This window comes from Lissotriton vulgaris, chromosome 8 (genome assembly GCF_964263255.1).
Source record: "Lissotriton vulgaris chromosome 8, aLisVul1.2, whole genome shotgun sequence".
Classification (NCBI taxonomy): Eukaryota; Metazoa; Chordata; class Amphibia; order Caudata; family Salamandridae; genus Lissotriton; species Lissotriton vulgaris.
Window position 1 is genome coordinate 1,238,182,957 of NC_141696.1, and position 27,590 is coordinate 1,238,210,546.

At 43.6% G+C, this 27,590-nt stretch overlaps 1 protein-coding gene across 1 annotated transcript in view; it reads right to left on the reverse strand.

Annotated features, from left to right (window-relative positions):
* The window catches only part of ALOX5AP (arachidonate 5-lipoxygenase activating protein), a 168,003-nt gene extending 145,539 nt beyond the window's left edge, over positions 1-22,464 (reverse strand). The window contains exon 1 of the mRNA XM_086935142.1: positions 22,311-22,464. Coding sequence (XP_086791268.1) covers positions 22,311-22,380 — 70 coding nt within the window. The 5' untranslated portion in view covers positions 22,381-22,464. The remainder of the gene's footprint in view (positions 1-22,310) is intronic.
* Between the last annotated feature and the right edge of the window lie 5,126 nt (positions 22,465-27,590).

A 27,590-nucleotide genomic window follows, 5' to 3' on the forward strand; every position in this document is an offset into this window, starting at 1 on the left:
GAGGTATGTGATTGAAGACGAGTTAAATGGTATCTATATTGAGTATAACTGATTTAAAAATAATAAAATTCCAGACCAGGTACATTCTTCAAGGTAGAATACCTAACTTGCTTCTTGCAACTGAGCTTTTACTGCACACTGGTTATCGCGTTGGTTGAAAAACAAGCTTGTTAGAATTGGCATTACCAGACTCTGGAGTGGTAAGGGATTCTGTATCACCCAGATCACTAAAGACCCACTTCACATATGCAATTCATTGAATTCCCATCATGTTCTTTAGTGTTAAACAATCTTTCATTACCAGCATTGAGATGTTGGCTTTAGGCTTTCCCCATACTCTGATCCATAAGAGTATTGGGCTCATTTCGATGGCATCTTCCACATAACTGAGCTCTAGCTCAGAATGGCAGATATATGTTGACAGAGATGCAGGGACAGATCAAAGTTTGCTTGCAAATCTGTTCTTTTTCTTCTGCAGATGTTCTGTCAGTACCGCCCGAGACGCCCACACCATGTTGTCCCACTGGGATGCATTTATTTTTATAAATGTGAACCATTTCCTTACTTGGTTTATAACCTAACTGGATTAAAAAACGAAAAACAGCATAAATGGTTCTGTGGAAATGTTATGCTTTTAAATGTAATAAATGATTCCAGTTTAAAGCAGAGTCAAACAAAATGCCTAGGTGCGCAAAGTGTTCAGTTTTAACCCCTTAAGTACTGCGTCGGGGCGTTGGCCGATGGCAGCACTACCTCCCCAGTGCTGCGCACGACCATTGGACGTCCATTCAGCACTAGTTCCAATGGACAGCGCAGCACTGGGGAGGGATGTTTACGAGCATCTATGAGGTTAATGACTGGGGTTCCCTGTATATAGACTTGATATTCTCTGGGTAACTTCTCATAATAAGAAACTTTGATACATTTCTTTTTAAGTCAGTGCACTCATAAAAGAAGTTAGAGAATCTAGAAGAATTTGCAACCTATTTGTGATCCTAGAAAAAAAGTGGCATGTCTTTCCCAACAGATATCAAATGTTTCTCTATGCAAATTAATATATATTAAAAATAAAAAAGGTGCCAGAACACATCCCTGCTGCACTCCAGTTTATAATTGAAATGCAAATGAGAGTTGTCCATTTGGTCCATAACGAACCTTGGCTGTAGTCTCCCCAGAATAAACACTTAAAAATATCAATCAGTGCCATTTCAGCTCCCAATCCTTCCATGATGGTTCACAATTGTGTGCAGTTTACCAAATCAAAAGGACAGGAAAGGTCCACAAATGCCATATTATTTGGCTCCTCTCCTGGCTGTGACATATTTACCTATTAGGAGATATACATATGGGGCTACTGTTCTGAGTGCCCTAACCTGGCCAGAACCATATTGAGCTTTAGTTAGGATGTTGTTTTTCTCTGTCCATTCCTCTAGTCTATTAAGTGATACTCTTCCCAGAGTTTTAGAAATAAAATCAATTAGGGATAGTTGGACTTGGCCCATTTTGGAGGGTCATCTCTGAACTTTTTGCCTTCCTCCTGTATTTCTTCTGACTTGTTTTTGTTGGTTTTATGACTCTGGGCACTTTACCACTGCTGATCAGTGCTAAAGTGCATATGCTCTCCCTGTAAATTATTGTATTGGATTAGTGACTCCATGATTAGCTTATTTGATTTACTTCTCAGACCCTAGTTAAGTGCACAATGTGTGCCCAGGGCCTGAAAATCAAATGCTGCTGGTGGGCTTGCAGCCCTGGTTGTGCCACACACAGAAGCAGCCTTGTAAAATACGGCTCAGGCCTGCCATTGCAGAGCCTGTGTGCAGCCTGGGGCTGCCATGTAGACTTGGCAAGTGTCCCTAAACCTTCCCTTTTCTACATGTTGGCCACCCCTAAGGTAGGCCCAGGGTGCCCCCATGGGCAGGGTGCATTGTATGTGAAAGGTAGGCCATGTCCTGATGTGTGTGGCATGTCCTGATAGTGAATTACAGCCAGTTTCTGTATTCACTATTGCAAGGCTATCCGTTCCCATAGGCCAGAATGGGCAGGTTGATTATAACATCTTATAATCCTAACTGACTCAGGGAACTAGGTAGAAATTCAAGCTTAGTGTGCCTGAACTCAGAATGTTAAAATACATTGTTTAGTTTGGGTGCTTTTAACATTCTATGTTTGAGAATACTACTTTTAGAAAGTAGGTATTTTGTTGCCTAACCGGCAGGCAAGTCTCTGCTAGGTTTGTGTATTCCATGTCTGGTTTGTGAGTGACAGGGGGCTGGAGAGGGCCTTGGCTCCAGCAGTCTGATGAGTCAGGACTGGGCTGAATAGGGCCTGCATTGCATAGAGAGTAGGGGGCAGAAATTTCCTTTCACTGACCTGAGCCCTTATAGAATAGAGAGTAGGGGGAGGAGATTTCCTTTCAGCTACCTGGGCCAGGTCTGCTCTCAAACAATGCTGTCTTCCACCTCCTGTCAGGAAGCTGCACAGAACTGGTTTTGGCTGGGCACAGGCACCCTCTGCCTTCAGAGGACAAAGGATTTACTGGAATAAATATTGGGGCCCAAACCTCAGAACTTTAGATCACTTCTGGGAACCAAGACAAACCTTTGCCAAGGAGAACCAAGAAAGCTGAAGGAGGAGACTGCCCCTGTGCTGTGCTATTTCTAGGGTTGGCCTGCAGTGGTTACTTTATTTGCCAAGGAAATGGGGAAAAGGACTTTTGTGAAGTTTTCATCATCTTGAAGAAGAATCTCCAAGGGCTTGAAGTGTGCTTGCCTCCTGCCTGAAGTCTCAGGGATACAAGACTTCACCACCAGCTCCCATGAATTCCCTTGCTGGGAATTCTCCCTGCAGAAAGGTGCCTACTGTTGTTTGGGCCCTCTGAGAAGACTGCGTGTCGCTGGGAGCTGGAAGCATGACACAACAAGGAGAAGTGTGCCGCGGACGCATCATTTGTCACTGCATCGTCGAAGAAGAGCACCGCCCCACAGCTGTTCGCCATCACATCACCGACGAAGCGTGTTGCATCACTGGAGAAGCGTGTCGCCACTGCAGATGTTGCTGTCGCATCACCGGAGAAGCGTGTCGCAGGGCCTGTCGTGGCTCAGAAGTTACAGAGTTCGCCATCCGGCCATCGGCGTGCACACATCGCTCCAACGTTGTCACATTGCCTCGAAGACTCCATTTTGTCGCATCGCACCAGATCGTCGCATCGTGGCACCATCTTGTCGCATCGTAACCAGAGCGCAGTAAAAACCAGACGCCGCGGCATTCGTGCGCTCTACAAGAATTTCAGTCAGTCAGTCAGTCAGTCAGTCAGTCAGTCTTCACCTCCTCTCCGGTAAGGAAACGACGCATCACCTCCACTGCGCTGCAGTAAGGAACCGGCACATCACCTCCCCCGAAGCAAGGAACCGACGCATCACCTTCCCTGCGACCCTTTTGTTTGTATTGCGTGACGCATCCAAGGTACTTTGAGAGTAAAGTGATGTATTTACCATCTACATTGAACTAAGCTATTTCTAACCTTTTAAAGTCTTATTTTTGGCTACAGTATTGTGGATTTTTGTTGTTTGGTCTTGTGTTAAGTCTAGTAAAGATTACTTATTTTTCTAAACTGGTGTGGTGTCCATTTGTAGTGTTTTCACTGTATTACTGTATGTGTTCACAAACGCTTTACACTCTGCCCCTGAGATAAGCCTGCCTGCTCGTGCCAATCTACCAAGGGGTTATTTAGGAGTGTAGCCCCCTTACCCTGACTAGAAGCAAGGGTCCCTATTTGGACAAAGGTACCTAGCTCTGCCAACCAGAGACCCCCAATTCTAACAAAGAGACACGGCTGTAGCAGCTTGGCTGGTTCCTAGATCCTTTTTTAAATGTTGGCACTATAATGGCCTTCTTCCAGGATGCTAGTTTTTGGACCTACTATGGCTGCTTTAATAACTATACTCAATGAGGAACATCCTTAACAACGACCCTGGATCAACGAGTTCCAGAGTCAAGCAAGCCGAACAACGGCTTGCAAGAACAACGACTTAGCCTGAACCAGTTCAGGCTAAGACGGCCTAGTCTTCCGGATGGCCAGTCCCGAGGAGCATCGGAGGAATAGGAGAGGTAAGAGGGGTTTGGGGTGGGGAGGGAGGGTTGGGTGTTAGTTTTTAGAGGGTGGGAGGGGTTCTGGTAGATTTTAAGGGGTGGGGGGTTGTATTAGTTTATAGGGGGTTGGGAGTGCATATTTGTTCTTAGGGGTTGGGGTAGATCGTAATTGTTTTTAGAGGGTGGGAGGGGTTTGTGTTAGTTTTTAGGCGGTGGGAGGAATTTGAGTTAGTTTTAAGGGGTGGGGGGGTTCGTATTAGTTTTTAAGGGTCAGGGTTTGTGATCGTTTTTAGGCGGTGGGAGGGGGGTTGTGTACTTTTTAGGGTTTGGGATGGTTGGAGTTAGTTTTAAGGGAGTGGGGGGTTAGTGTTAGTTATTAGGAGGTTGGGGGGTTCATCTAAGTGTTTACGGGGTGGGATGTGGGGGGGTACGGTATAGATTTTTAGGGAGGGGTTCAGAATAGATTTTAGAGGGTTTTTTACCAAGCATTCCTTCATAACCAAAATTTGTGGTAATAGAATGCGTGGTAAAAAAAGTCGTTGTTGAGACGTGGTCATAGTACAGACCGCGTGGTTTAGGGAGTCGTTGTTGAGGAACTCGTTGTTCCAACATACAACCATACTCAATATTGCACGCCAGAGTGCTATATTCTCGTTAAAAACATCCACAGGGACTCCATCTGGTCTGGGGCTTGCCTGGATGGGCTTTTACGTATAGCTAAAATAATTTCCTCAACATTGTTGGAAAGTGGGTTATTGGTTGGTGTAAGTGTGTACCTACCACTAGCAATAAGGCCACTGATGGAGTGTAAGATCCAATAAAGCTCTCAGTAAATTAGTCCCTTGCTCAACTCTTGGTGGCTGGCAGCAAGCAGTCAGGCCTAACTTAAGTAACAGGAGTGTAAAGCATTTAAAAACACCAATACATGAAATAAGTAAGACACAAAACACAATAAAAATCCCACAATCTATAAAAATAGGTTATATTTTTAGGAACAAAAAAACACCAAAACAACAAAAATCCAATATAGGAACCGTAGATATGAACTTTTAAAGAGTTAACCCTTTCTAGTGCTTAAAAGCTTAACGCTTGACCGTGACAAAGTCAAAGTTTGAGGCCAACCGCGATGGAGCCCTGATACACTAAGCAGGAGGCCTCGGTCAAAATTTTACCTTCTCACTTAGAAGTTTTCCTGGAGGATTTCTTGCTAAGTTGATCAGAACTCCACAGCAGGCCGGATTCGGTGAGGGTTCACTGGCTTGACTTTCTGCGAAGCCCTGGTGAAATCCTGGAAGTCAAAGGTTTCGGAGCTTTCAGCTGGACAAACCTGAAATCCTGGCTGGGTCGCTGTTGAAGGTAGTCGGCTTGACTCGCGATGTCAAGTCGGTCACCTTATGGAGCTTTTTCACAAAAGTTCTCCAAAGTGCTCAATACTTCATGAGGTGCTTCATAAAGGTATCCTTGTAGGTTCAAAGTGTCCAAAAAACCAATCCAAAGGTGTAAAATCTCCTACATGGTCTCTGGAATGTCTGGACTACAATTCCCACAATGCACCTTATCAAAGCCTTAAAAATCCACTGGACATAACCCAAGATGGAGACTATTGGTGGAGACGGTGCAGGTGGGCTCTGTTAACCTGCAGCTTGGAGGGAGTCCATCTTGAAGCAAGATACAGTCCCCAGGGCTGTAGTACCAGAGTGTCCAGCAGGCACAATGATTCAGAGTGCAGGCCTTTGGGTGCAGATCCAGATTCCAGCAGGGCAGTCCTGCTCCTCCTTTTAGTTTTGAGCAGCAGATCTAAGAGACTATGCATCTCTCACATATTTATTCAGGGTTTGGGGGTGACAAGCAGCAGGGCAACCCTGTCTAATGAGGTGCAGGGTACCACCCGAAAGCTCAACAGCTTCCTCCAAAGTGTGGCATCTTCTTATCCCACAAAGTACTGCACTTAAAATATCCAACATGGATGATTTCTCTTCCAGAGGAGTAAGAGGTGACTAAATCAACCTACTGGTGTGGCTCATTTATCTGAACCCTACTACTTCTGATCCCTGCAAATTCCATATTTGGCCCTGCCATCTGGCAGGAAGAGAGGGTGGCCCTAGCTGGCATTCCTTACTGTTATGCTCTCTTTGAAGCTCATGTTTTATTACCCACCCCCTGCCTAGCCTGGTCTTTGCAGCTGCAGAACTCCCACCATCAGATAACTTCTGCTCTGGCCAGGTCACTTATCACATAATCAAAGCAGCCTGGATAAGCCTGTTAGAGCTGACCAATCAGGGGAGACTGCTAGAAGGCTGGATTTCGGGTCACAGAAAAGAAAGTCTTATAACTTTTTTTCTGTACTAGTTATGATAAGTTCAACAGTGGAAAGCTGTTGAAATTATCAATACCAATCCTTGAATGACATTTACTCCTTTCCTAGCAATAGTTATATTGTAATACATTATTACAATGTTTGTCTATGAAGCCAAGTATCTACAATGGGGGAAAATGAAATGTGCAGTTTTTTCCCTCATCTGGTTTATACAACACATTTTATAAGGCCCCTGCGTATAGTTAACTGGCAGCCCACCTCCGAACACCTAGGCGAGGCCTTAGGATTGATTAATTTGCTAAAGTAAGGTAGATTATCACTTCTAAAGTGCCCATGCCACCAAGTCCAATTAGCATTGAAGTTACTTTTAAAGACAGTCTGCAAAACAAGGCTACCTTTAAAATGACAGCAGGCACTCAGCAATGCACACATGCAAGAGCAGGAAATCTGCTGGGCCTCTAAATCTCCATACCCTAAAATACTAGTGGCTATTAGGTAGTTTAAACCCCCTAGCCCTATTATATACTAGGGACATATAGGATCTGTCAGTACCAATTGTGATTAGACCTAATTGCATGTAGCTTTAGTCAGAGCACAGGCCCTGTGTCTTACTAGCAAGGCCCAGGCACAGTCGGAGTTAGAAAAGCATCATTTAGTGGTCAAAATGGCGGCAGAAAGTGGGGGGACACTACAAACAGGTCCTCATTTCTCACACAATCCAGGAGCCCATGAGATTCCGCTCACCCTTGGGAGAGTTTCCCTGGTTTATCAGACAAGGAAGAAAGTGCAGAAATCAGGCTGCACAATTGCAAGGCCTACTCTGCCGTACATCTTCCTGCTAAGGTCACTTCCCTCGGGACGCTGACCCATCTCTACAATAACAGGAGCCATTCTAAACTGAAACTTCTCCACAGCTGATTAATTTTCTTACTTCCTCTTTAGTTTGGATAGTAATGTAATGTAATGTAATGATGTCTTGTAAAGCGCATGAATCACCCCACATGGGGTATCTCCGTGCTGTAGACCGCAGGGGAACCCGTCCTGGCTTTCCCTGTGAGATGGTCCCTACTGGGTATCTCCAAGGTGAAACCAGGCATCCCCGGCGTATGTGGGGGGCCGTTGTGGAGATGAGGCAAGCTAATGCCCAGAGTTGCCGAGTGTGATCCCTGGTTAGAGTAGGCACCAAGGCGAGAATTATCGAGTCCGCTGACACTGTTCCACGACCCTGCTGCGTCGGGAATTGAACCCTGGTCCCGGCCGTCCTCTGCTTCCAGGTCTGCCGCCTCTAACCAGTGAGCCACACCACTCCACCTCACTAGTGAGGTGACCACCTTCTCTATCCCTAACTGTTTAGAGTGGGATTAGGGTACCACATCCTGTGACATACACCCTTCTTCCACTTTACCCTCTGTCAATGCAGGGGTGGTACCCTGCTGCTTGACAGCTGCCTGACTGCTCAGGACTTCCTTATGGCCAGGTGAAGCCTCACCAGTGCCAACTCTGGGTGTCTTCTTTACTAGAACAAAACACCCTTGGCTCACTGGAACTCTCTTTAAGTGTGGCTTACCTTTCCTCTTCTTTGGGATCCCAGTTTTCTAACTCACTCCCCAGAAACTTTGGGTGCGACGGCCCTACTTGGACTCAAATCAACCTGTGGCTACCCTTACTCTCCTTGTCTCTTCTGGCACATACATGCTTGGGGACACAAACCTGTCACTTACTATAGTGTAACTGGCACATGTGCCTCACAGGCCAATGGCAGATATCCCATTCACCTGAAGTCCTTTTTCTGAGAGGTCCACACAGTCCACCCAGGACTGTGGGTTCACTTTCTGGGTGTTCCTGAATTTCACCTTGTATTGCTCTCGGGTTAAACTAATTTTCTCAATTAAGCCTCTTCTCATGTGGGTGTAGGATTTAGCCTAAACCTCACTAGGAGCAGAAGTCTATCAGTCCCAGCTATAGGAATCAGTTCTCACAAGAGTAAACCCCAATGCTTGTGGCAAACCCCCACATCTCAAGGGTCCTCTCAAATGCTGTGAACCATTTGACAATGTTGTCCTCCTCTGTGTACTGGAGCACTATTCCCTTGGGGATTATACCAATCACCCCCGGACATCTCAACCTCTTCTTCAATTTCACTGCCACCATTCAATTTGGCTTTCACCTCCTCCCACTTCTTCTCCTCTAGAACCAACTTCATCTCTTCCAAAGCTATGGAGGCTAACTGAGCCTCAAGCTCCCTCTCTCCAATGGACATCTGTGGACCATGTACAGGGGAACCTGCCCTCTCCCTATTAGGTGAAGTATGAACCTAGTACTAGAAGAAATGGAAAGGTTATTATCATCCACTTGGAGGGGTCACTCGTCCCTGCCTTCTCTTGAGCTGTATCTGCCCAGGCCTTAAGGGACATAACCTACTCTGCTTTCCTAATCTTGTTAGTAGCAGGTAGCTCCTAATCCTACAGTGAACCCTAAGCTTTGCCACTGAGAGTTTAGTTAGTTTAGCCAGATCCAGCTCCTTGGTATCCCTAGTTATGGGTCTCAACAACCATCAATCATAATTAGAACACATTTAGAAAAATCAAAACAATGGATTAAATCAGTTTAATCAACATTTTAAAAATTCAAAAATCAAAGTTTTGTTATAAGGCCATTTAGAAGATTTTTAAAAATATTAACTTAATAACTGTGTTGTGTACTTTAAACACAAGTCCTTATTCACCTCACTGAACACCAAATGTTAGAAAGTGGGTTATTGGTAGGTGCAAGTAAATGTAAATGTAAATGTATAGGCATTTATATAGCGCGCTACTTACCCGGAGGGTCCCAAGGCGCTTCGACCGCTGCAAAACCCTTCCTGGCTTCCCTGAGAGATGGTCCCTTAATGGGTATCTCCAGGGTGAGACCAGGCATCCCCGGCGGTCTGGTGGGGCCGTTAGTGAAGATGAGGCAAGCTAATGCCCAGAGTTGCCGAGTGTGATCGCTGATCAGAGTGGGCACTGAGGCGAGAGAATTATCGAGTCCGCTGACCCCGGTCCAGAAACCTGCCGCGCCGGGAATCGAACCCTGGTCCCGGGCCGTCCTCTGCTCTCGGGTCTGCCGCCTCTAACCAGTGAGCCACACTACACTAGTAAAAATGCCACTAACGCAGTGTAAGGCTTAGTAAAGGTCTCAGTAAATTAGACCCTTGCTCAACCCTTGGTAGCAGGCAGGGAGCAGTTTCTCACAAACGTCAATCAAGTTCTTGGTGCACAAAGTGTTTCTTCCTCAAGCTCCTTTGAGCTCTGAAAAAAGAAATAGCAAGTGGAAAAAGATAGTGTAGGTCTGAGACTTTCAAATGATGTATATTGTTGATCTGTAGCTGTGTTGTCTAGCACGAAAACATTTCTCAAGTGGGACTTTGTTTCCTGTGCCTTTTCAACATATCCATTTTTTGACAGCATCCATTTCACGAGTAACCGCAAGAGATTATTGAAGACAAGGCAATGTATGTAAGAATAATAAGAACATTCTGTGTCGGTCTACTTGCACAACAGGGAAGTGCTTTTGTAATAATGTGCAACTGACTTTACCAGAAATGTGAGTGTTAGACTGGTCTTTTTATTTTATAAAACATTTCCTGTTGACTAATTTGACATATTATAATTGCCCTGGAGTTGGTATCACACATCACTTGCTTCTGACAGAAAACTCAGGATCTAAAATAAAGCTATACTGCTTTAAAACAGTTACAGGTTCCCGCACAGCCTCTGCCATGTAGAGTGTATTCATTTGCAATGACCTACGACCTTCCTTTATTTAGCTTTGATTAAAGGGTATCACAGGGCCCTGTTTCTGAGGCATTCAGGGCCAGATGTAGGTAAATCTAATTTACCGACTCTTAAATACCGAATCATACCGATTCAGTATTTATGAATCGGTAAATTAGAAGAAGGGAGATGTAGGTATTTTTTAATTTTGAATTACCGAATCTGTAACATTCGGTATTTACCGATTCGGTAAATACCGAATCGGTATTCCCCATTGATTCCTATGGGCTTTGGAGCCCATAGGAATCATTGGGAAATACCGATTCGGTATTTACCGAATTGGTAAATACCGAATCCAGCAAGGGTGCAGGGGGTGTCACTTTGACACCCTCTAGCACCCCAAGTGCAGGCCTGTGTGCCTGTGGCACACAGACATGCCCTAAGGGCATGTCTGTGTGTCACATGGCACAGGTGTGCATGCACAGATGTGCATGCACACCTGAATCGGTATTTTACCACCCAATAGGATTGTGTGGTAAAATACCGACTCATAAGGGCCTGTGGCACTCTGTGGAGTGCCACCTACATCTGGGTTTTACCGAATCGGTTAAATTACCAATTCGGTATTTTACAGAATCGGTAAATTTACTGAATCGGTAAATTTACCGATTCTGTAAAAAAATGCCCCCTACATCTCAAAAACCAATTACTGGTCGGTAACGGCCAAAAGCGGCCGCTACCGACCGGTAATTGGCGACCTACATCTGGCTCTACGTGAGGTAGTGCTGATGGTGCGAGATTTATTACATATATTCAATAATTCGGAGGAGTTAAATTGTGACACTAGTCCTTTTACAGCCATTTCTGGAAATCTTGGATCTTTTAGAGGCCTCAACAGTGGACTATCATATCCATATGGAACGACTGTCCTCTGTCGTGGGGGCTGCATTGAATACTATGAAATGGTTCAACTCCTTCATGACGGATCATATTCAGCAGATTAAATTGGATCCTTCTCTATCTAATCCAACAGCTTGCAGTATGGAGTACCTTGGGCTCTCTTGCCGACCCTATTCAATATTTAGTAATGAACATTATTCAATTTAGGTTGTGACCGCTGTTCCCTGTAAGGTGCGCACGCGAGCGCACCTATGTTACTCCGTGTGCGCACTGTCTTATTTGAAGCGCACACACACAGCACATCCACCGAGGGACAAGTATTCATGTTAATCGCAGCGTCCTGTAGAAGCATGACGGGCGCTTCGATCAACATGTATACCTTGAAAAAAGCAGACAATCTGCCTCCAGCCGCGCTCTATCAAGAAAGGGCATGCAGCAAGCCTAAAAGCACGACGTGTGTTTTCAGAATCACTAACACATATCAGTGATTCTAAAAGCACATTTGGTGGCCTTCTATGTACATTCCTCAACCTGCATATTCAGGAAACCATCTTCAGAGCTGATAAGTGAACTAATGATCATCAATTCTGAAGTGTTGAGTGATTCCTCCCCCCCCCCCCCTTAGAGGCAGTTCTGTTCTGCAGAGGGTCTTGCCCTTATAACCTTGAATAATTCTTAAGCAAATTGTTGCAAATAGCATTTTCCTTTCATGTATTTTTAATCTGAGTAATGTGCGAGAGTCTATTACAGCCATGTTATGACAAATGTGTTTTTGTTTCATGCAACATCCACAAAAAATGTTTCTTTTAGAACCAAACAGGATCTCAGATATGAGAAATGGGAGGATGTCACATTGATTATTTGCAGTAGTATTAGTGAGCTTCTACTGTGTTACAATATTGGAAAAATGCATCACTATCACTGAATATTAACTACAAACACAATTAGAATTTGAACCAGTGTGCCTGTGCACTGTTTGTGATCTCGCCAAAAAGGACACGAGAGAGGTGAAACTGGATCCTAAATCCAAAGCTGATCCTCACAGTGGCCCCCAAAATACGTTTGGCCCAGGGCCCTCAAAATCCTTAAGATGTCCCTAAGCCGCTGCTGTGTAGTTAGTTAGGAAAGCAGAGGTTCACTGTGGAATGAGGCAGGTTGCCCCGGTCTCCTAATATATATTAGTGCAGCTTTGTCCTGTTTGCAGATGCTCTGTACTGCACCTGTTCATTTCCAACATGACACAACCAGTATACAACAGTCACCAACATGAAGGCCTTCCCCAGGGCCAGACTGGTCGTAGCAGGCATCGGGCATTTGCCTGGGAGGCTGGAAGGGTGGGGGCCAGTTTTGGAGTAGTGGGGGGCGGTTTTGTTACTGGGACAGTTTTGCACCGATGCTGCAATATCATCCCTCTGTAACAAAAGCTGCAGTGCTGGGCACAGGTTTTGTTAAGCAGTAGTGCTTGACACTTGCCTCCTGGTCTGATTAAATTGCCAGGGCTGCTTTGGGTTCCCAGTCCGGTCCTCCCTTCCCAATCAAACAGGCCTCCTGTGTTCCAGTACCTAAGTCAGTTATCTGCACAATCAAGCAGGAACCCCTGTGTCAGAATCCCTATTGCCGCACCCACACACACTGTGGGGTTCTTGATGCACATAGCCTTGTCTGCAGTGCACAGAGACCTTACACTGCCACACACAGAGGAAACAAATTAGAGGGAACATGGGTTGTGACTACAAGGTTTTTCTCCAATCATTCGCAAAGAATGCACCTATATTTATAAGAAAGGCCCAAAATCTACGATCTCACATAGATCTGTTTGTCTTATTACAATATATCTAAAACTGGATGGCTCAAAATTACTTTCTGTTACATCAAAATTGAGGTGATCACCTAAAGGTAGATCTTCCTTACCGTCTGATGAGACATCTTCATATTAAAATTCAACAAAAACAGATAAAATTAAGAATCTGAGATTAATATTCAATACTAAAGCCTCACTCAAGCATCAAGTTTACTTTAACTAAAGGCAGCTTCCATAACATCAACAAATCAATAAACAAACCAATCCTGTTTGCAATATTTTTGACGGATATGACATTAGCTGTAGGAGCCATAATAAAGTCTTGCCTTCAGTATTATAATTCAATTAACTCTAGTCAGCCAAATAAATTGTTAGATATATTCCAAAGGCCCCAGAATGCAGATTCTTATTCCATTTTTGTCCTGAAAGAGGTGGGTTTCTTCACTGAGACCCATTGCTGCCTTTTTGGCTCTTAACTTCTGCCACAATGTATTTTTTAAATCAATAGCTATAAAAACGATCTGGGTGGTAGGCATTAGTCATTTTTTATTGTGTATTGAATTAATAAACAGTTGTTGTCCTTATCTCTAAATTCGACTGACAGTGGCACCATGTGCAGACTGTCATAAGTGCTGGTGCTGACAATTAAGTGCCGGTGCTGAGCACCGGAAACCACCGGTTCAAATTAAACACTGGTGTGTATGTATAAGCATATGTATTTGTGAGTTCAAGTTGAAAGTGAAGTTCAAGGGGCACGTGATGTCACTTCGCTACCTCTGTCATTTTGGTGAATTGACGCCCATGTGGATGCCCTTTGTGAATCGGGCCCTTGGTCTATTGTGCGTCGTGTTTGCCCGTGCTTAGTAGCCTCTCATTAAAGGGCATAGCAGTGTGGCCACTCCTCTTGGCTACATTTAAAAAAAAACTCCACTGCGCATGACCTTTGTTCATGAACAGGGCCATGGATACAGATCATGGCTTTCAGCTACGCCATATGGCAAGCCCACGAATTAGCTGTCGGAATTTCAACTTGTCTTTGGCTAAGATGGTCCTCTCTAATGCTACTGTGTACAAAGCCCCCCACCTCCCATCCGACTAGGCTTTTCAACAGAGTGGTATCACAACTTGTGAATATGTTTTGCTGATAGATTTTAACACTGTTTTTACATTGTTGACTAAGTTCAATGTTTTTTAGTTTATATTAATAAACATTATATGTTCTTTCAGTGCATGTCTTGGGCAAAGCCAACACAAACAGCTGTGCACCACCTTTTGCAGTGGTGCTAGAGCAGTTTTGACAGCTGGGTTGCCGGCCTGTAACATTAGCACTCTACATTCGTAGGAATTTCGAAAAGTATGAGTATTGAATGACTCACTGAGCAAAAATGTATATAAAGAAGAGTTTTGCTTGTTTATGTGTATGTGCAGAAATTACATTTGTCCTCCAAAGTCATTTTTGGAAAAATATGGTTCAGCGATGTATCGCAAAGTGCATAATGCTAAATATATGGATATATTTCACAAAGCTGAGATCTAGTGTATGATCATTGACGGTGAGCACATTCTCCATCACAACCAGGGCTTTAAGTGGGCCGGGTCCTGCCGGTGTTCAGCAAGGGCAATTCTAAAAAGCAGGTGCTGAAACAGATCCCTATCGGGCTGTCCATTTTTGCAGTCTCATCATTTCAGAACTAAAGCCTTTTCAATGTTCTGTACAACGAAGCCATACTTGTTGCTTATTTAGCTTATGTAACTAACAACCATTGGCAAAGCCAATAGTCCTGGCTTGTTTTAGGTGTATGTTACTTGTTATATTGTTTATCTGGATGCAATGACTGAAGCAGCAAATTTACCAGTCGGGCAGCACACTATGCTAAGCACAGGTTTTTAGCTTATGTGTTTTTAAGCCACGCCCTTAATTACATCGGCCACGCCCTTAATTACATCGGCCACGCTCCTTTGAGAGACCCCCAGTTCCTTCATCCAACTTAAAGCCCTGGTCACAACAATGCTGTGATGCTGATAATAGTCGTGTTTTTCTATCCTATTTGAAGTGAGCTCAAAGACCACCGAGAGTCAGCAGGTCAGTGGAAAAACAGATTCCTACAAAACACTGCTTTTCTTTTATTGAGCAGTTCTAAGTTTCCATCTGTCTGAAAAGCAGAGGGCCTGTTTTAACTTACTTGGCCCATGAGATGGTAAAAGACTGTTAGTTGACGGTTGCTTTCTTAAAGTATACAGTCATTTCAAAATATATGCCTAGCAATTTTTAATAGCAATGAGGTCTATTGGCTCTTGATGCTAAGGTGTCTTGTGAACAAACGTTGCAATGAGAGTCATAAAAAGTGAAGAAAAAAATACTGTCCATGTGTGACGTACATAAGGTGATTTCATTCTGATTAATATTTATGTTAATTTCTTGTTTTTTCTGCAGTTGCAACTGAAGCAATTTCAGGCCCACGAGTGAGCTTACTTCGTGTCAGCATAGCCAGACCTCGTGTGTTATTGCCCTACAAATTCGAGAAACTAATCTCTTCAATATTGTTTTTTCTTTTAGCATTCGATCGTTGGAAGTCAACACTTTCAGCATAAGTGCTATTCTGCTGAGTTTTATTATGCTGAACTGTAATGTTCAGTCCTATCAGCAGACCTGCATCTGTGGCAAGCAGGGTTCCCTCTGTTAGGGGCCTGTGGACCCTGTGCAGCAGATGCAGGACCACCAATACTCCTTGCTTCCAAGGAGCTGGCTCTGGCTGTTGCCATTCTGACCTGTTGACTGGCAATGTATGTATTCTCATATCTTTCTGGTACAGAAGATGCAGGAGTTGTCTTCTCCTGCCCTACAGCCCATGGAAGATCTGAAGGAAATGCTGAGGAGAACTACAGATGAGATACTAAAATAAAAGGAATTGTACAACAATGAACACAAGAGATGAGAGAGGCATTATTGTTAAGGCAAACATTCATAGGGTTTTACTCCCAGAGCAGAAAGATGACTGCGATGACAGAAATAGTAATTCTTTCACTAGGTGGTGTTGTAGATCCTTTTATTCAATATTTAATACACAGCAGCCAACGCGTTTCACCCATGCAGGCTTCTTCAGGGCAAGTGAGTGGTCCACACAGTCGAGAAAGGGGGGGATTCCTACGGGTATTAGCTCAAATCAGCCGCATTTTCTTAAATAAATTATTTCGATCGCAGAGTCTGAGAAATGTTTGATATACGAAGATCCGTATTAACAGACCCCTTCAGGAACCGAAGTATATGGAGTGTAGCGCGCTCAGTCGCAGGCCTATTCATGTGGCCATCAGGGAAACTCCTGTCACGTCGTGGGTTTCGAGTCACTCACAGGCATCTTTCTGCTATGGGATTAAAACCCTATGAATGTTTGCCTTAACAATAATACCTCTCTCATCTCTTGTGTTCATGTACTGCATTTGAAACTATTTTGGGTGGCTGGTTTCAGGAGGTGGGCATTGACGTAGTATTTTTAAATTCATTGTGTTTTACCTGGAAACAAACACTGGTAGTTGGTGCAGCATGGCATACCCTGCCACCATGCCTTTATGTAGTAGAATCATATAACCATTCCAAGGAGGGCTTGTGAAGTGGTTCCTTGCCTCGTTCTCTTTCTTCGGTTCCCGATGAGAAGGGTAAGTTTTTCCAGAAGGCAGACCTGTCGAACTGTTGGTCTGCCAGCAGAGGGATGTATGACGTTACAACGCATACTTTTACTCCGCATACCATTACAACGCGGTATTCACAACGCATACCACTACAACGCATAGCGCTTTGGGGTGCTGGATAGTGGTAAGTATAATTTACTATTCTAACTCCAGTCCCCGTGGACCCTAGGAAAGGTGTTGGATAGTAAATTAAACTTACCTCTTATCCTAGAGCGCCCCCCAGCGCTATGCGTTGTAATGGTATGCGTTGTAATGCCTGCTTTGTAGTGGTAGTGCGTTGTAAAAAATGCGTTGTAACAGGTGAATACCCCAGCAGAGAGAACGTCAGCGTGCCTTTTATGCCCCCACCAGACTTGAGCTGCTGGGGACTTTTATCGTCCAGCCTTAGTGAAATTCTAGCACCACCCAAAAAATTATTGAATTATTCGCAAATGTAATCAACTTTAATGGGGTGAACTTATATATTTTGACCTTACACTTTCACGATGGACTCCCTCCATGCACTAGTCTTCCTGGTGTGCCCTGGACGTTCCCGGCTTCATCTGGAGGATACCTAGTTAGTTACATATTTCCATTCTGGAACACCATCCAAGTTTTCTTGGCTTTAAAGTCAGAGGCCTACACGTTCATATCTCTATCTCCCCCACAGCCTGAAATCAGCCTCAAGGGAGTTTACAAAGGTTTTGTCTCTTTTCCTCTGGGCCATTCATGGGCAAACGATTAGTGTCTCTGTCTACCTAGAAAAGTGGATAATTTATTTCCAAGCCCTGATCTGTGTCGGCGCCCATACATGGATAGTGTGCAACCTTGTTGTGATTCATGGATTTTTATTTCATGATGCCAAGGCCCCCCGAGGATATCCATGAACAGGGCACTGTTTCTCTCCCAGCAGGGAAACACTGCAGCAAAAATGTTAGACTTCATGAAAGGGTGGTCCCTTTCCTTAAAGTTCAATTGTTATCTTTCTTGGTTTCATGCAGATGGCTTCAATTTGTATGGTACCACAGGCCAGACTTCCTCTTGATCTCCTTGGGAGGCATGTCTTACTGTTCTGATGTTTGAGTTTGTATCAGTTTGAAGCCTTCATCCCAGAGTTGAAGCGGATTCTTGGCAGAATGCATTGTGGTTGGTTCCAGAAAGCCTGAAATGAAGGTGGGGCTTACTCTTTGCTGAGGTGGCCCATCTAACAATAGATGTATCAGACCTTACCATGGCAGTCCCCTGGGGCTTAGGTCTTTGGTATCCATATAAGGTGGCATGCTCCTTGAACTGTATGGTATTCTCCCTGGGAGTTCTGTGGTAGTTCATACTGGCAATTGGGTCCCTAAGGCCTTTGTGAACAGACAGGGATACCACGCTTCAGATGCACGGCCAGAAATGTTTTTCAGTTAGGCTTTTGGGCAGAGATAAATGCTGACCCTGAAACAGCCTCCATCAAAGAAGTTTTCAATGTTGCAACCAAGAGGCTGAACCAAGTGTCTTCCTCTATATGTTGTATTTTATTCTTTCCCTCAAAATTCTCCTGATTTCTAGCTTACTACCAAGAATGCTGGAGGAAGTGTGAATGGTGATCCTGTTTTCCCTATTGGGGCGTTTGTCTTGATTTCTGTGGAAAGCAGTGGTTATGGTGAGTGAAATCTTCAGTTAACGCTGTATTGCCTCAGGCCTCTATTGCGGTCACCACCAGCCTGCAGCAGACCTCATTTCTCATATGGAAGTTAAAAAGCTGGTGTTACATCAAAGAGACCTGTCCAGGATCTTAGCTGTGGCAGATTAAGTATCCTCTAGGTCCTCCAAGCTCATCACTGACTAGGCTTGGTACTCGACTAAGAGCGTTGGTGCATCTGACTCTGAGGCAATCCTAGTGGCAAGGTTTCTTCAGGAGGACTTTTAATTGGACGTGGCGGTGTCTACCTAGTGAGTCCATAACAAGGTCATGAGAGCGTTCATAGAATAATACGGGGTGGTCTCCAGTTGGTGGAGATGTATGCCATCTGGCATCTGCAGGCTTTGCTATTGCCCATCTCATGTTTAAAGCTTTCTTTTCTCCCTACATGTTGCCCTTGGTCCACTCCTGGCTGCCCTTCATGTGACTGAGCTTGCTTTAATGTACATACCCCCACAGCCTTCTTCATGGTGGCTGTCACAATGACGAGAGGTCTGGGAGAGATTGGATCTTTACTGGACAACACACTTTACATTTGTGCATTATCTGACTAGTGGTGTTACCCCCTCCCCACCCCCCACCCCCACTCCATCCCCCACCACACACTCTAGCGGGCCACTGGGCTCGATGGGCTGCCAAGCTTAAGCCTAAAAAATGTATTAGTTCTTTATGGCCTTTTCATTCTGTATATCCAGCTATAAACTCAAAAGTAACAATTTACGGGATACTATGAAAGAACTGACATAGGGGTAGAGAGCTGCCAAACAGTAAAGGAATAAGAGAAAGAGAAATCAAGGAAATGGGGTGGGGGGGAAGAGTCAGCAACAAAGAGAGACAAATGGGTAGCAGGAGCCACACAAGCAAGAAAGGAAAGAGGAAAGAAAGTAACCTAAGAAGGGGAAATGTAAGGAAGAAGAAAGAGTAAAATGAAGGAAAGAAAGAAGGAAAATGTAAGAAATAAATAAATGTAAGAAAGGGTGAAATGAAAGAAGATGAATGGAAAGGTGGACGGAGAAAACTGAAAAAGTAAGGAAGGATACAAAGAAACAAATAAGGTCATGCAGAGTAGCTGTCATTCAATGCCTTGGAGGACTATCAATCCAACTGTCCTGTAGAGTCATAAAATTCCTAAAAACTGCAGCAACAGAACTCTAAAAAAAGGAAAACATTAACTAACGTAATACGTTTTAGTATTACCCATCCAGAAATTGACTTTTGGTATCGTCTGTATGTTTTATACTCATCTGTTTTTATTCCAAAATGTATATTTCATGTATGGTGGTTTTCCACCCTTTTATGATTTTTTATGAAATCAAATAAAAGTATACTTCTCATTAGGTGAAAAGAAAGAATAAAAAAAGCTGGAAGATTGGTGGTCACTGCTATTCACAGAACTAATTCTTTCTCTTTTTTCCAATATCCAGTATTGGCAGATGATGCCCTTTTCCATACCCTGGCTGCCACCATTTTTACAGAGTTTCGCAGGCATAGGAGTATTTTGTTTATTCTGGCTCCGCCAGATGGGGCTTTATATTTCTGTGGCCACCCTTGGCAGGTGGATTTAATCTACCAGGTCTGTGGGCTACAGCTAGGCTTAGATGGGCTGACAGAGCCCTTCACTGTAGATGCTTTCTAGGCAGATCACTTGAACATCTCATTTGATCTTTGCCTCCCACTTCTGACTGAAAGTGTGGGCTCTATTGGTTTTAGTGTTCATGTTCAATGTATGGTGTACTGAGTGTTATGATTACTGGTTGACAAGTAAATCCACTCTACTAACAATTCCCCTTGGGGTGTCTGTTTTATTTCATTTCAGTACGTAAACACAGCTTTGCAAAGTCCCCAGAGTGGGATGAAAGACTTGAACAAGGAAGAGGTTAAAGCACAAACTATGTTGACTAATTAACAGTCATCTCATTACCCAATGCCCACATCCTTTTTTAAGCCCTTTAGAAGCACCACCATCCCCTTGGTAGCTTCTAGCCTCACGATGACGCAAGAATGGATGTAAAAGAGTGAGGGTGACCTGGGTACCGGATGTGAGTTTTGGTTTCTGAGTGTTGTATTCGGGCACCTCAGGAAATAATAACGGTTTGGGGTGAATAAGAGAGTCTGTCAGTGAAGAGCTTACCAATGAGTAATCGAGGCACTCCACTCTTCTTTCCTGGTCCAGAAGCTTTTTTTTCCTTTTTTAAGCAGATGCTCCACTGACTTTGGAAAAGGAGAAGTGAAATTGTGCCAGACAAGTCTGAGTCCTGTTGAAACACTTGCAGCTAAAACTCCCAGAAGGCTCAGCACACATAATGAACACTGCTGCCCTGGTTTAGTGGTTCCCTGAGTCCTAGCTCGAAGAAACATTTCACCAAAATGTCACATTGAGGAGCAGATCTTTCCTAGATTCAAGGAGTGGGACTGGCAACAAGATCACACTGGACTGGCAAGTCTGAACAGTGGCTGTTCATTCTTGGAACTACTTTGGTCCTAATTTCGCGTTTGGTAGGCGGGTCACTCCATCTCAAACGTGACAACAGCCCTGGTGTTACAAATGGCACAGGAAACAATGCACTTGTAATAGCATCATGTTTGAGACATCCGCCAAAACTCGAAACCAGATCCTTAGTCTTAGGCCAGCTCTAACTCTGGGCACATGAATGGACAAACTCTTAGGGCCCGATTCACAGAACTAACTTAAGACAAAAATCCTAAACTTACTACTTTTGGTATTCACAGAAGTTAGGATTTTGTCTTAAGTTTGTCTTAAGACAGACTTAAGTTAGGATTTTGTCTTAAGTCTGTCTTAAGTCTATCTTAAGACAAACTTAAGACAAAATCCTAACTTCTGTTAATAACAAAAGTAGTAAGTTTAGGATTTTGTCTTAAGTTAGTTCTGTGAATCGGGCCTATAGAGCCCACTAACCTAAACACATTCTATGCTTCGCATTCCAGGCAGACACTAACTGCTCTTTAATTGCAAAACCCGCTCTCTCATAAGTTTTGCAAAATCATTGTATTAAATCAGCTTTACCCAGGCTGGCAACAGGTATCCATGCAACAAGATTGTTTTACATGCCTTTTGACAAATAGGTTTAGCTTCGTCCTACCTAAACAACGCGGAAACCTAAGATTTAAAAAGGCTTAAAAACCATAACTATGTGTCGGGCCACTGAAATTATGTTCATTGTCCAGCAGCATTGCCGCATTTACCACATATGTCATCATCTGGTGCATAATCTGAATATTAAAAAAAATGTTCTATCTCAAACGGTTCAAAAGTTAATAAAAAACTCTGCAACGTGTTCGTGCAGTGGTTGGTCCTTTACAAAGTTTGACTGGTCAACTGTCTGTTGCTTATTTAAATTGCATTTATAAAGCACTTACTACCCCTGACAAAGAGTTGTTTGTTATATTTGGATATTAAACTGGTGCAGTCTCTACTGTTTGCGCTTAGTCCATTCTGTTTGTACTAATTTTAACTTTATATACCACTTTTATTCTTATTTTATAGGTTTTGGGACCAATTCACAAAGGCATGTAAGGCTATATTAAACAGTCCTGCAGACGTACTGCTTTCCTTACATCCAAATTCCTTTGTGAACTGGCCATTTAATCGGCAGTCAGATCAGTTTTTGTGTGTTTTTGCAGCACTTGCACTCCAGCCAACTTTTAAATGCAAATATTGTTTTTCATATTTGCACAAATGATTAAGGATGCTTTCAATAGGAAAAGCAACACATTCTTATTGTGAAGGTGTCTGTGTGTGAATAATAATGAAAAGCAATGGACCGCTCATTCTTAAAAGGTTCTCGCCTTTGAGTTTTATAACAATGAAATGGTTTTAAAGGAATTTTTAGAAAGATTAAAAACTCGAAACTGCTCCCGTTACTTAAATTAAGCATATCACACATTATTTTGCCCACATTACAGAAGTACTTTAGAGAATATATCGAATAACCCAACTTTTATTTCAAAATATGTAGCAAATACTAGTTTGTAACAGAGAAGCAATTTATTCCTACTAGGATTATTTCATGGTAAAAATAAGACTCCCGCCTCCCCTCACACACCAGTGCCAGCCAAGCAGAGGCCTTCGCTCACCGTTCTGAAGGACGCTGATGAGTGTGACTATGGCCAGGAGCACGGTGCCTTCCAGAAACTCGTAGCCCATGTTGGCAGTCGCAGGCTTGCAGCAGGCCCAGTGCGTGCGTAGCTCGAGTTCCTTCTAATGACCAGGGGCACTCACTTCTGCTTCAGAAGAGGAAGTGCAAAGTCTGTTTTATCTTTCATCAAAAGCATTTCCGAAAGACTCGAGGGGAAACACCCACTAACATGCTAATGTCCACATACGCGCAATTTATGGAAAATCTAGTGGGCCATAGAACTGCAGCAGAAGCCTTCATTTGACCACTTCTGCTTTTGCAAAGAGGTGCTAATGTTCTGCTTAATGCCTAACCTCAGTTTCATGAGGCAATGGGATATAGTTACAAGGGGCCTAGCGCCACCAGAGCGTCACTCTTACGGACGTTCTGGTCCTTCTCTTTATTAACAAAGTGCACTAGGCCACTTTGAATGTAAATACGGCCCCTTTACATGCATCACTTTGCGTGAAAGGGGCATGCAATAGTGTTGCTGTGAGCATTCTGAAGCACACATACAAATAGCAAATCGCCATTAATGATTGTGTATGTGCAGAAAGGGACACCTTCCTGCGCATAAACAATAATTAAATAATGATAATGTGCTACTTCTATGTGTGCTGTTGAATGCAGCACACACAGAAGTAACACATAGTCATGATAGATTGTGTATTAAACATTCATTCCCTGCAACACAGGCACCCTTTCACTGTGGTGCAAAGGTGACTGCGATGGCATTAGGCAGCTATTTTTAGAGCCAGCGTTAGGGAAAACACAGGCGAGCGCTGCATTGTTGTATATACGGCGCATCCCTGCGTTTTGGAAATGGCGGAGCACTGCACTGGCAAATTTTGCACAGCTCCGCCATTTCCTTGTAATTATGCCCCAATGTGTTCCTGCATTAAGGCACCTTCCCAAGCCTCAAAGACAACAGAAAAACAGTTCATTAAGTCATGGGGTCCAATCAATTATTGAGTTCTAGACCAATGAAAAGTTAAAGGGTTTAATTGCAAAATTAATAAATAAGCGGTACAGAGTCAATGCCATGAATGCTCCCGAATGTAAAGTTATAAGGAGTTAGCAAAAAGAAGAAAATATTTTAAGTTCCAAATGAGCAGACAAATCGGGAAGAAACTGAACAGCATCCCTAGTGCAAGACAAAAATCGTCTGGCTCATCCCCAAAATAGAGGTTTTTATACGCAAATATTGCATTCAGGGCGTTTGCACATTCATCGTGGTGTGAGCAAGTGTATAGTTTCTTCAGCAATTTCCCAGCTGCCAAGCACCAACTGGACATGCCTGAACTCTGCTACTGGCCCCTGCTAGAGTCAGTCCTGATCCCCAAGAGGTGCCTCCAGGTCCTTAACCCTTGGCTGGCAACAGTGGAGCTCCTCCTGAAGAAAAGGAAACGCAAGTTTTGGGCTCCTCGTGACTGCAAATAGACCTTTTTATGCTGAGAATTGCCAATGCAAAGATTCAGCAGAACCTGCTGTTTGAGCCAACAGAGACCTAGCAAAGCGCAAGGCACAGGCTCCCAGTCTCACTGGGAGCGCAAATCCAGGGTGCTCAGGTCAGTCCTGATGCTGCTCTCATGATGCCTGAACACAGCATCAGGATTGGCAGTAGGGGATTCTGGGAGCCTGTCTGTAGAGGAGCAGAAGAGCGTGCTGGGGTTGGCTGAAGGTAAGTTCTAATTTGTTTTTTAAAAATGTTTGTCGTAATCTGTCGTCGATGCACACCAATCAACCACTCTGCCCTGACACCAGCCGCCACAGCATGCAGGTCCAATCTTCCTTCTTCCGACAGAAATGCACTCCTTTTCAGCAGCAGGGCGGTCCTTCTGGCAACAGGAAAAGGGCTTCTTTTGTATCTTTCACTGTTTCAGGAGTGCTCTGATGAGTGGTTTTGAAGGTTATATTTTTATACTTGGTACCAGACATCGTGTTGGGAATTCCCAGTCTATCCCCAAAACTGTTTCTGTTCAGTTCTTTTCTTTCCCATAGGGTTGGCTCCAAACTGTCTAGGATAACAAAAGGCAGGACAGGCTTGGTGTTAGGTCCCATTGTGTGTGCTGCAGGCAGAGACTTTTAAAGTGTGCTCATCATTGCAGGGGACTACTCCTCCCCAGCCATTCTGTAAGGGAGACTAACTCCTCTCAAACCTAGAGCACCTTTGTTACCAAGTCTGGAAGCAATAGCCATTCATAGTCATTTATGACCCTAGACACTGGCAGAAAGGCACAGTTGGTCTGGGCAAGAAAATGCCAGCTTTCTAAAAGTGGAATTTTTAACTTAAAATCCAACTTAATCATTAGAGGATTTTCATTTGAGTGTAAACATTATATTTCTATCTGCCCCCAATAAAAAAGTGGTACTTATTAAATATAATAAGGTAACCCAGTATTGGTCTATGTAAGAGAAAGCCTTACAACAGTGAAAAATAACTTTAGACATTTTCCACTGCCACGACATGTAAAACGTAATAACACATGTCCTTCTTTGTATATACCGTGCACCCCGCCCTATGAGCCTTTGGTGTGTATCTTAGGGGTGACTTATAAGCATTAAAAAGAAGGGTTTAGGCCTCCTAAAAGGCTTAATTTGCCAGGTGGAAATGGCAGCTTAAAACTGCATTACAGGCTGCAGTGGCAGGCCTGAGACGTGTTAAAAAGCTACTTTAGTGGGTGGTACAATGAGTGCTGCTGCCAACTAGTGGCATTTAATTTGAAGGCCAAGGGTACAGGTAGTACCATTTACTAGGGACCTACAAGTATATTGCCTGTTCCAATTAGATGTAGGCCTATATTTCATGTTTAAGGGAGAGCACAAGCACTTCCAATTCAGAAAGGAAGGCAGCTCAATTGTATCAATATGAAATATTGCTTTGGTCTGCCTCTGAGATTGCTTTGATCTGCAATCCCGCTTTGAATCCTGCTTCTTTAATGCCTACCAGTGAGGATGGAGAACCACACAACTGTGTCCTGGTGACAGCCCATGTCACTAAACCTGGTATTGATTTGACCAATATTCCCTCAGTGATGGTGAACTAAAATTTTGTAAGCAGATCATGTTTTAGGAATGATGAAGGCACCCTGTTCACTACTTATGCTGTTTGCACTGCAAACCACATTGCAGAACGTTTTAACTTGCCTATGGTGAGATTAGATCAAATTGCAGAGTTCACACTTTGGCTTCCATTCTAGCTAAAGTCATGTTTTACTGCTGTGTGCAGGGACTAAAAGTATGCATTTTTGAGTGATGCACGACTTTGGGCTTCTTTGGATGTGAAGAAGTTTCTTGACCTTTGCAGGTACTCTTATTAAATGTAATGTTTTAAATGCCTTGCCTTTGCCAGAAACAGTTGCTGTAGTGAAGTGTGCTGCTCACCAGCATCCACATGATGATGTTTCAACAGGCAAAATGCCTTAGCTGGTTTAGCTGCTAAGAATGCTGCACTGTCTAAAACTGCTGATGTTGCTATGTATGTCATTAGAACCAATCAGTTTCCTGTACCTACCATAAAGGATTTGTCTCAGTTGCAGAAGCATGCCTCTGAAAATGATAAAGAGTTGTGGATCAAGCAGCAATGTACAAGAGATCCTTAGGGTGTGTGGAGAGTTAGAAGTAGGCATGTGATAACACCAATCTCATCAGGTTGCATCATGCAGCAGACCATGTTGATAGGGACGACACTATATGTGCCGCTTTATCCCATTGTTATGCACCCTCCTTTCCCTCTATAGCCCAGAGTTGTTGCACATAATGCTGGAAAGGGGTTAAGGCCACTACCCCCAACTCACCCTCCTTCCTCCTGCCCCTTTTTGCATATCCAGATTGACTTTATCCAGATGTCCAAATATGTAAATTATTCCTAAGCCCTTATTGTAGTGTATATGTTTTCAGTCAGGATGGATGGAAACATAACCATGTGATTGTGAAATGCTGTAGAAGTTGCTAAGTGGGTACTCAGAGATTTTATCCCCAGGTTTGGGATAGCAGCTAAATCCGTAGCGATCAAGGGACACACTTTGTGTCAGCGCTAGTGCAGGCAGTAATTTGTAGAAAATTAAGTATCAGGGCCCTTCTTGAAAGGTCATTGCAGCTTGCACCACACATTGCCCCTGTCAGCACTGCCAATGACATTATCAACATAACACCTAACCATCTCACTCCTACAAGTTTGACAATTCAGACTATTTTAAACCACTCAATGCTATAATAATGGCGTGAGAGGCTGGTGTTATTCTTTTTCAAAGTATATTGTCTTAAAAAACACTGTTGTTGTGCTCATCTCAATGTTAAAGACAGCACCACCATGTGGTGGACTGTCACTAAAGCTGGTGGTGACATACAAGTGCTGGTGTCGAGCACCGGAAACCACCGGCTCAAATTAAGCACTGGGCTAGACCAACATTTCCATTGTGCTTATCACAGGCACGGTAGGAGGAATATTGTGCCCTGCAGAGCAAGATAGCTGAGATATATTTGGAAACATTTAAAAGGTCCAGATGCTCTGCCATTAGCCCATAGTTCCTGAGAGTGATCTCTTCCCAAAATATAAAGTAGAGGCATATGAAATGGTCATGGACTGACCCATGTGGGTCCCATAAATTCTCCCTGTCTCCTCTGCCAAACTGAATTTGCAGCTAATTGATGATACCGTCTTACAATTATTGCTGAAAGCTTCTACAATGTCTTTACAAATTCCATTCTCAGGTGAAAGTTACTTTTAATTTAGTGTCTAACTTATGCCTGTCATTCCTTCAAGCACAACAACAGATCTGTGTTCAGGCATTTCAAAGGAAGACAGAATTACAGCCACGCGGGTGCAGATCATACCAGGTCTTGCTGTTCACCATCTCAGCTGTCAAATGCTGTGGTTTGGAGACTTGAATCCACTAATCTCACTTCCAAACAGTTGCTCTGCCTAGGGACAATTGTGCTCCTGCAATGCCTGGCTCTGGACTATCTACTATTATACTGTTTCTACTGCAGCCTTGTTGTCTGTTGGTGGGTCGATGTCTCCATGCCACCTCCTCTGTCGGTTACACCACCATCATGAGATGCTGCAGTGACATCCTTTCATCGCTACTGCCTCTGTCCAAGTGAAGCACCCTCTTCCATCTCAATACCTGATCTCATTGTGGGTCTGACCTGCTATCTTTCTTGCTCTTTTGAGGATATGGCTGGAGGTGCATTACATTATCAATGCAGATTTATTTGAAAGCCAAACTCTGCATCT